Below are 9,956 nucleotides of genomic sequence, written 5' to 3' on the forward strand. Positions count from 1 at the left end.
GCAACAAACTGCAAGGGACCCCCTCGGCGCACCTTTTGCGATGGCAGATGTAGGCATGGGGTTAAGATGTGCCCATTTTGTTTGCCTGGTGGAACTGGGAAGAGCCCCCGCCGGAGGAGCACCTGCTGTGTGCCCGTCAAGCGACACAGCTGAAGATGGCTCTGTGTGGCTGGCTGGGCAGACACAGCCCCGGGGTGCCCTCCCGAGCAGACATGTCTTTGACCGTGCTGCGACAGCCTGAGCAACCACACGTGGGGGCCCTGCGTCCAGGGCATTTCCTGCTCGGTTATAAGGAGAGCAGGCAAGTCGCACAGAGCCCACACCTACTCAGGGGTGGAGCCGGGATTCGAACTCAGGTCCTCTGCTCGAGCCCCCGGCCCTCTCCACCCCGCACCTCGCTGACAGAGACGCTCGCATCCCTGCCAACCATCAAGTGCTCCCCTTGTACCATTAGGAAGTGCAGACCCCGGCCCGCACCAACCAGCAGATGCAGATTCGTGGATGAAGAGAAAGGAGAAAAGGGAAAGGAAAGCAGGCTCGTGGTAGTGGCGGAGGGCGTGAAAAGGCAGGCGGACCTGCAGCCGGGGTGGGATCCTCCCGCTGCCCACCTTGGCCTTGGCACCAGGAAGACCACTCAGTTCATCATTAATTCAGCTACTCATGGGCACCTACTCTGTGCCAGGCCGGGGGAACCGACAGGCCAAGTCCGACTCTCCCATGCGACCTGCGTCCCAGCAGGATGAGCAATAAACAGAAACCTGACCAGGATGATGATGCAGGGGGTCGGTGCCACGGGTGGGCTGGGTGATCAGAGGGAATGGTGAAGCTCTTACTTCAGATGGGGTGCACAGGGAGAATGGCAGAAGGGCATTCCTGACCAAGGGAGAACGAGCCCGAAGACCCCAGGTTGGTGAGATCGCGGTGTGTGTGAGCAGCCAACAGGGGGCGCTGTGAGCCAATCGAGGGAGTGGTGGCCTGTGTCCCTGGAGAGTCAGGACGTTTTCTCTCCGTTCCATGGGGACCGCAGGAGCGTCTGGAGCTGGAGAGCGGCCTGTACTGACTTCAGTTCTCCAGGCGTCCTCACAGCTGCCATACGGAGACAGGAGTAGAGGGCGGAGGCCAGCCGGGAGGGACGGTGATAGAGGGACCAGGGCGAGCCCCGGGCGGTGGGCTTCGCAGCATGTGTTCTGAAATGGGGAACACTGGGAGAGAGAGCTAGGGAATATTGAGAATTCCATTTTGAGCTACCTATTAGAGAGTTCTATTAGAAATTTGAAAAAAGACCAGGGTGTCTGGGTGGCTCAGTCAGTTAAGCATCTGACTCTTGATTTCAGCTCAGGTCATGATCTCAGGGTTGTAAGATCGAGCCCCGCATCAGGCTCCGCGCTGAGCGTGGAGTCTGCTTGAGATTCTCTCACTCTCCCTCTGCCCCTCCCCCGCCCCCCACGCTTTCTCTCTCTCCGGATGGAAGGAAGGAACGAAGGAAGGAAGGAGGAGGGAGGAAGGAGAGAGAGAGAGAGAGAAGAAAGAAACAAACAAAGAAAGAAAGAAAGAAAGAAAAGAGATAAAATAAAAGAAAGAGAAAAGAAAAGAAAGAGAAATTCAGAAAAAGAAAGGAAAGCAGGGTCTCTAAAAGATACTCACACACCCATGTTCATAGAGGCATTATTCACAGCAGCCAAGAGGTGGAAGCAGCCCAGGTGTCCATCGATGGTTGAGTGGATAAATCAAATGGGGTCTAGACCAATAATGGAATAGTGTTCAGCCTTAAAAATGAATGAAATTCTGACTCACGTCATGACATGGATGAACCTTGGAGACATTATGCTCAGTACAATAAGCCAATTGCAAAAGAAAAAGTACTGTATGATTCCACTTGTGTGAAATATCTAAAGTAGTCAAAAAACCATAGAAATAGAAAGTAGAATGATGATTGCCCAAGGCAGTGGGGAGTGAGGAGAGGGAATTTAACGGGGCCAGAGTTTCAGTTTTGCAAGACGAAAAAGTTCTAGAGATTTATTGCACAACCACGTGAATATACTTAACACTACTGAACTGTACACTTAAAAATGATTAAGATGGCAAATTTTATGCTGCGTTTCTTACCACAGTATTAAAAAAAGGAAATTTGGAGGTGCCTATTAGCAGTCCCACTGGAAATGGCAAACAGTCAGTCAGATATACACATCTAGAGTTCAGAGAGAGGTCTGGCTGGAGATAGAAATTCCTGAGTCACCAGCACATGGATGGTTTTCAAACCACGAGAACGGACGAGGTTACTCCAGGGAGGGAGAAGGAGGGCCACGGCCACGCCTGTGGGCCACGCCAGCCTGCAGAGGTCAGCAAGGCCATGGGTAAGCCTAGACTGAGACGGGGCTGCTAGCGAGGCAGGTAGACAACCAGGAGGGTAGAAAGCCGCAGTGCAAACCACAGGGGAAGAGTGTTTCTAGAAGGTTAACTCTGGTCAACTTTTGAATGAAGCTGAGAAGTTAAATCATATGAAAGCAAACAGTGTTCCCTGACCCCTGCGACGTGAAGGTCACTGGAGCCCATGCCAAGAACGCTCGCTGAGGGCTGGTGGGAGTGAAAGGCAGGTTGGAATAAGCTGAGCACCAGATGGAAGGCGGGGATGTGTAGACAGAGAGTAGAAATCACCCTTTAGAGATGGAGGCACAGACGGGTCTGTAGCTAGAGAGAGAAAGAGAGTCAAGGGAGGGTGTGAGTTGATTTAAGAAAGGGAGCGCTAGAACACGGTGGGACATTTAAATGTATTTGAACCATCATCTGACCAGAAGGCGATGACAACGCACCTGGAGCACTGGCGTGCTGCCCCCGGCCCCCTGCCTGCACTGTCCCCTCCTGGGGCCCTGACTTCCTGTCTTTCCCGATTGCAGATTTACGAAGGTGCCTACCACGTTCTCCACAAAGAGCTTCCTGAAGTAACCAACTCCGTCTTCCATGAAATAAACCTGTGGGTCTCCCAAAGGACAGGGGCGGCGGGAACAGGGTCCCCCCCCTGAGCGCACCGGCTGCGTGGCCGGCCCACGGTCGGGGAAGTGGGCAGAGGACGGGCGGAAGCTGGCTTCTCACATGTGGCTTGCCAGGGGGAGGGGGGAGGAAATCACAAATTGGAGGAATCCCTAGCACAATTTTGTCCTATACCAGGCTGTCCGCTTCTGGGTCTACTCTGAGGGGTAGACACTTTGTGTAAAAACAGAGAAGGGCCACAGGTAGTTTCCCAGGGACAGAATGTGCTCCAATGTCCTTAAAACCAAGCGACGAAGCCTCTGCCCTGCCCTCCCGCACCCGCCCCCCCAAGGTTCCCAGGAATTCCTGGTGTTCCTCGGACACCTGACTGCAATAATTGGAGGAGTCTCCCCTCCTGCCCTCCCCGCCAGCCCCCACCCCAGGACCCTCCCCAACTGGCCCCGCTCCATGGCTTTTCTCTGGCCGTGGGACGAGGTGGCAGGTATCAGCTCCCCCGGGGCAGACGCACGTGCCCTCCGAGGCCCAGAAAATGCCCGGGACTTCCTTGGCGTGAGGAGCCTCCCGTGACCCATGTCAGCTCCCGGTCAGCCTGGAGCTGGGCTTTGGGACAGGAGGAGGCTTGGCCCAGAAAGAGAACTGGGCAGGAACCCCCTCCTTGCTGCCAGGGAGCCTGAGGCTGCCCACCGAGTGCTTTACATATATTCAGAGGCTGCCTTTCCTTGCGTGACTAACAGTACCTGACACTATGAGAGGGTAACTGTGTTGAAGATGAAGTGTCTAGTATATAATGTATCTTCTAAAGCAGAGACTATTTAGGTGGGTGGGTGGGACCAAGGGGGGGCTTGAAGGCGTTGGAGCCTGATGCCCCTGCACAGGACGGGGACAGGCTGGCCGCAGGGCCCGAGGTCGAGGCGCTGGGCTGCAGCCCCGGGGAGTGGGGCCCCGAGCCTATCCCTGCCTGGGCCCGTAGCCGCCCTGGGAGCCTCGGGGCCGGCAGCACAGCTACCTCTGGTGGCAGAAGAAGAGAGTCCTGGCGCGGGGGCCCTGCCCAGGGCCGCAGGCCCCGGAGGCCACAGCCGCATGGGCCCGCCTTTCCCAGCAGAGGGCCCCGCCGCGCCTGGCCTGCCTTTCTCAGGGGCCAACACCACCCTGCCCGCCCCGGGCCCTCACTTAGCGCCAGCAATAAATGGGGATCACTGCCCACTGCCGGAGGACTTTCACTTTCAAAAGGGACTGTTGTTACCTCAAGAGGCTCCTTAGTGCACATATGACCCTGGGAGGGGGTGGAACCACGAGGGGGCCCCTGCTCGGCCGCGGGGTGCAGTCCAGGGGCCTCGAGGCCCTGGACAAGGCGGCCGCTCCCCTGCCAGGCCCTCTGACTTTGGAGGCTGGGAGTTGGGGCTCCCACCCGTGTTCCTTCAGCGGTGCGAACTGCTGCCTTTCACCCACGCCCTGTTCTTCTGGGGCTTGCTCCGGGTCCCCAGAGAGGGGGTCCCCCCTGCTCTCCTTCCAGGGGCCCTAACCACACCATGGTGTAGCCAAGCGCTAGTCACCCTCCAGCGGGCAGACCCCGGCCCCCAGTGGAAAGTCCTGCCGGCCTGGGGGCTGAGATTTGTGCTCCCCTGCCCCTCTGGTGGGGGCGGGCAGGGCCCATGGCCACAGACAGAGACTTTCACTGCCCCATCTCACTTCTCTGGCTTCTCTTTGGATGAGAAAAATGTAAAAAATGCGCTGAGGGAGAAGGCCAGCCCCCGCCTATTCCAACTGTGCCACTGTGTGAATGTTTCTGCTCCTCAGCTGAGGAAAAGCAGAAATGCCACCCACAAACCCACAAAGCCCCCAAACCTCGAGACGTCCCTGAACCCAGAATTCTCCCTCAGAGCTGTGATAGCGTGGGTCACACAAAGTCGCCGTGCTTCCCGCCCCCGCCGCCTCTCCCAGAGCATGTGCCGGCTCAGTCATTTCTCAAATTAAATATCAGGCACATGGTTTGACCGGGAATCATTTGGATTCATGGATTTATTTATATGAAAGCTCTGACAGAGACAAATTCAGTCACCTTTACATATCTGGTTAAAGGTTAAAAAATTGCCTATACTAAAAAGAAAAAAGAATTATTTGGAAGCAGGACTGTCTCCTAATATATGAGGGGACAGGGACATGGCCACACCAGCCGCTGAATGGGAGCAGGTGTGGGAGGCAGACACCAGCTGTGTGTGAAGTCCCACCTGGGGCCACACCAGGGCCATGGGCCCGCCTGTCCTGGGGGAGCTGTGCGAGTCTCGAGTTCATTCTTAGTGAGGACGGCTCCGTGCTGACACTGGGAGCTTCAGAGTCAGGCCTTCACCCCGACGAGGAGCTGAGTTTGGAAGGGAAGCGAGGTCATACCTGGCCCGGCCTCGAGAAGGTGAGAGGAAGGACCCAGGAGACGCGCACCTATCGGGACCCTAGGCCCCAGCACTGACGTGGGTGCATCACCTTCCTCTGGAGTCATGCTGGTCCATACAGAAACCATGGGGTTCATGCCTGACAGTCTCTCTAGGAAAAGATGTCCCCTGCAGCGGGAATGGGGGGGTTTGCTCCTTTGCAGGGATGGGGGTGGTCACGGGTCCCCTGTCCAGCTTCTGGGGGGCACCAGGGCACGCCTTGAGAGCACCGAAGGATGCCAGGAAAACCTGCCTGCTCTGCTCTGCACCCGTGTCAAGGTCCCACGCTACCTTTTCTCTCTCTCACCAATCACTAACATACACCCGTTCGGGTCACCGTGATCTTCTAAGCAGTTTGCCAGTTACTGTCTCTGCAGCTCAGTCGCATCCCTCCGTGTGTATGGTTACTGGGGACTCACGATCAGTTCAGAACTATCAAAGGAACCATGTATGCCACAGCTAATCCTAATAAACCGGGTGTTTTCTGCACGGTGGTGTCGTCCGTCTGTCCGATCCGAGACCACAGCGCTCCCTGGACAGAGAACAGCAGGCCCTCTTGCAGGCCACTATTGCTGTCTGGGCTGAGCCAGTCATCTGACCCAAGCCAGGGGGTAGGGACTGGATTTTCCCTCTGCCATTCTTGGGGACTTGTGCCCGGAGAAGACTGCACGCGTGCTTTCTCCTCCCGACTTGGCCGGGGCCGCCCCCACCTCCAGACTCCATGGTTGCTGCCCCCCCTTGTGGCCCCACCCGGGCGGCTCCACTCGGCCACCTGCCCGTCTCAGCTCTCCTGCTGCGGGGCCCAGGGCTCTGCACATCCTCCTCCACTTCTGTGTCCGCCGTCGGTCGGCTCTGCCTCCACCTCCGCCTCCAGGGTAGGGCTACAGGCCACTTCCCTCCGGCCCTACTGCTGCCGCCTTCCCCTCCCACCAGAGGGCGACAGCGCCCTCCTCAGGGGCTGTCCTTCCTGCCTTCCCCACACGGCCACAGGAGGGCGTGTTGAGTCCGAGGTGGCCCTTCTCGCTCACAACCCGCCCGTGGCCCCCCTGCCTTCACCTTCTTCCTCCCGTGTCCACCAGCCCACACACACCAGCCTCCCTGCTGGCCACCCTGGAGGCCTTTCCTAACCACCTAGTCTAAAGCCAGCACACCCACCCTGGCTCCTTCCCCACCTGCTGTATCTGACAGGGTCTGTGCTCTGCTTGACCACACAGTAGCTCTGTCCCTCCATCAGAACTGAGCTGCAGGAGGGTGTGTGTGGGCTTGCATTAGGCCTCCGGTCTCCAAACTTGTCCAATGAGGGAGGGAGGGGCTGAGGGAGGGAAGGCCTGCTGCACCAGGCACGATGCAGGCCCTGGGGCTGCCCCCCAAAATGAGGACAGAGGGACACAAACCTGCCACTCCAGTGCCCAACAGTTGTGGGGGCAGGAAGAAGGGCGATGGGAGCACAGGGGACCAGCCCAGAGGCGGCCCTGCGGGAGAGCAGAAAGATGAATGCAGTGGGGTGCACAGGTCCTGCGGCAAGAGGGCTCAGGACAGGACTCGAGGGTGGAGGGAGCTCAGGTTGGCACCCACAGCAGCACCCAAGGACGGTGCAGTGAAGGTGTCCACTGAGGCTGGTGCGGCGTCGGGACCAGCCACAGGGAGCCCACAGCCCTGACTGGAGGGGCTGTCGGTGGAACATAGTGCTGCCCCTGTAAAAGGGGGGCCACCTGTCAGGCTGTGGCCTCAGGTAGAGGGCACAGCCATGAACAAAATGGAGGTTTGCGGGGAGGGGCAGCCTGGCCTTTCTCCTCCCACCTTCCCCTCTGGCTGCAGGGAAGTCTTAAGCACATGGTCCAAGATGGCTGCTCCAGCTCCTGCCACTGCGCCCTCGTTCCAGCCCATAGGAGGGGAAGAAAGGAAAGCGGCAGGCATGTACCTTTCATGGAATAAGCCAGAGACCGCACTTAGTATCTCAGCTCACAACTAGAACCCAGTGGCACAGCCACAGCGAAACGCATGGGAGGCCAGGAGGTGGTGGGCCAGGTGCCCACAGAACAGGACAGGCTCCGGTGTCAGGGGACACAGCAGGCTGTGCCTGAGAACAAGTGCCTGCACTGAGGCTTTCAGGGACAGGAGGCCCAGGGTCAGTATCTGCCTGGAAGATGCCAACAGGGAGCGAGAATGAGCTGGAGGTGAGGCCCGGTCCTGGGGCCGGGACAGGGGACAAAGAAGGGAATCGGTGGCTACTGAAGAGGTAAAATCAACAAGGTTTGGTGACCCTTGAGGGCCAAGGGATCTGGAGGGAACATAAGGAACACATGCAGATCTCCAACATGCTACAAAGAAGAAAAGCTTACAAAGTATGCCCCAAATTGTCCCTGTTCTATCTTCCAGGAAAGAATGGAAATTCACAGTGAAATTCACATTGGTTGAGCTGCCACTCCTGGTGGGAACTTCCTCCGAGGCGCCCCATGGAATTTCTACATGAGCTTTGGGTGGTTGGTAGTGTTGCTCTCATTCAGACCGGTCAGCAAACTGCGGCTCTGAGGGATTCGGTGATTGGCTCAAAGCCAGTGCAGATTCGGGGCCCCAGCCCGGTGTCCTAGACCCTGGTGCAGGATCCCCCTCCCTCCCCAGAGGAGGAAGACGGGCGACGAAGCCCCGGTTGCAGTGCACGCAGATGCAATGCTCAGATCTTAAACCACCAGGAGGACCTGGTACAGCCTGAGGGTGGCTTCCTGGCTCAGAAGTAGAAACTCCCAGAAGCCTGAGGGCCCCAGCCCTCCCTCTGAGGCCTGCCGGGTGAGACTTTTCCCAAGTGAGAAATTTTTATGCCTTCAAAATGTCCCCTCAGGGACGAAGGCTGCTCTTAGTGCTAGCAAGAGCACCCCTAACCATGTGATGCCAGGGCCCAGATGGCAGCCTCCACCCCGCAAGCAGCGGCTCTTGGGTCCTGGCAGTGAGACGGGGCACGGAAGGCTGTGTGGTTTTCCAGGTGGACGAAAGAACATATGCAGAGCCGTCACTCTCTTTTTTTAAATTTTTATTTCTTTGCAAGTGGGGAAGATCTTAATCAATGGTTGAAAAAATGTGTTATATATTCATCACAGACCTGCCTCATGTAATGACTGCTTGGGTCAGGACCAGGATCAGGGCGAGGCCAAGTAAGACACTTGCCTGGGACACAATGTAAAAGGGGCACCAAGAATCTTTATAAGCAAGATAAGTAATACTTCCATGTGATTTAAATTAAAAGTAACATAAAAAATGCATGATGAACCCAATAGCAGCATTTTAAATAAAGACAGGGTCAGGACCCCTGATGTTTCTCCGAGCTCCAGCACGACTCAGCACACAGCACCTGAGAACAAAGTGCCTCGCCTGCCCCGCACAGCCCGCCGTGGCTCCTTTTCTCTCCCTGGGGGTGCGACAAGCCGTCCCCACATTACGTCTTATGTACAAGCTGTGCTTGTTGCATCTTTGGTCAGCGCTCAGCTGATCTATTCTTCCTTCTGTGAAAAATGTGCGAGTATCTCGAGCTGGGATAGAATGCTTAGCTTTCCCAATAAATCTCACAGACATATGTTTCCACTCAGCAGGAATGAATTAAAGTTGCTACCTGAGGGACAGACATGCTTTTTAATTCTAAATGCAACACAGCCACACCATGAAAACAACACAGAAATCAGATGAAACCCTCAACTCTCGCTCTGGCAGCCGGCCCTGTGTTTCCGAGTCTGGGCTTGCAGGGAGCCCCGCCCCTGTGTACACAGGCCGCACCGAGCATCCTCAGGACCACCGGAAGCTCGGCCACACCGCCTTACTACCATTTCCTTCCCCGCCGGGCTCACGGAGGCTGTTCTCATTGTTTCCTGTTTGCAACACCGCACTGAACACCTTCCCCACCGTAGGCCACAAGTAGCCCAGAAAAGGAGGAAGGTGTGATGAGGTAGCTGGTGGATGCCCCTGTGGCCCAGGGGCTGAGGAGACCGGCTGCGGTCCCGGGCACACGGACTCCCCCGGCCCCACCGCCTCCCTGGCCAGCACAGCTCCCCAGACTCGCTCTCTCGGTGACCTGCAAAGTACCACATCCAGAACATTTCCCCTGAAACCTCCTCACTTAGGTTTTTACTTACAATCTGTTATAAAACAAATACGCTTTCAAATAATAGCTGTAAAAAAGATGTGTTCACTATACCAGTTCTTTTGTCCCTAGTATCTATTTTTTAAAAAATGCATCGTAATCGGGGTACCTGGGTGGTGCAGTCGGTTAAGCATCAGAGTCTTGGTTTTGGCTCAGGTCATGATCTCGGGGTCGTGGGATCGAGCCCCACGTCAGGCTCTGCCCTCAGCACGGAATCTGCTTGAGATTCTCTCTCTCCCTCTCCTTCTGCCCCTCCCCCAACTCGTGCTCGCTTTCCAATAAATAAAATCTTTTTTAAAAAAAGGCATCGTTATGAGCAACTCTATGCCAGCAAATTAGATAACCTGGAAGAGATGGATGCATTTCTAGAGATGTATCAACTACCAAAACTGAACCAGGATGAAATAGAAAAC

The 9,956-nt window shown here is 56.3% G+C and overlaps 2 protein-coding genes across 3 annotated transcripts in view; one reads left to right on the forward strand and one right to left on the reverse strand.

Moving 5' to 3' along the window:
• Positions 1-5,903, forward strand: part of MGLL (monoglyceride lipase) — a 114,067-nt gene extending 108,164 nt beyond the window's left edge. For both annotated transcript variants that reach the window (XM_081823127.1, XM_081823129.1), the window contains one exon: positions 2,895-5,903. In XM_081823127.1, the coding sequence (XP_081679253.1) occupies positions 2,895-3,020 (126 nt within the window). In that variant the 3' untranslated portion in view covers positions 3,021-5,903. The remainder of the gene's footprint in view (positions 1-2,894) is intronic.
• Positions 1-9,956, reverse strand: part of ABTB1 (ankyrin repeat and BTB domain containing 1) — a 104,961-nt gene that overhangs the window by 85,410 nt on the left and 9,595 nt on the right. The gene's annotated exons all lie outside the window — the stretch shown is intronic.

Source organism: Leptonychotes weddellii, chromosome 1, assembly GCF_054177405.1.
Source record: "Leptonychotes weddellii isolate Sample4059 chromosome 1, ASM5417740v2, whole genome shotgun sequence".
Lineage (NCBI taxonomy): Eukaryota > Metazoa > Chordata > Mammalia > Carnivora > Phocidae > Leptonychotes > Leptonychotes weddellii.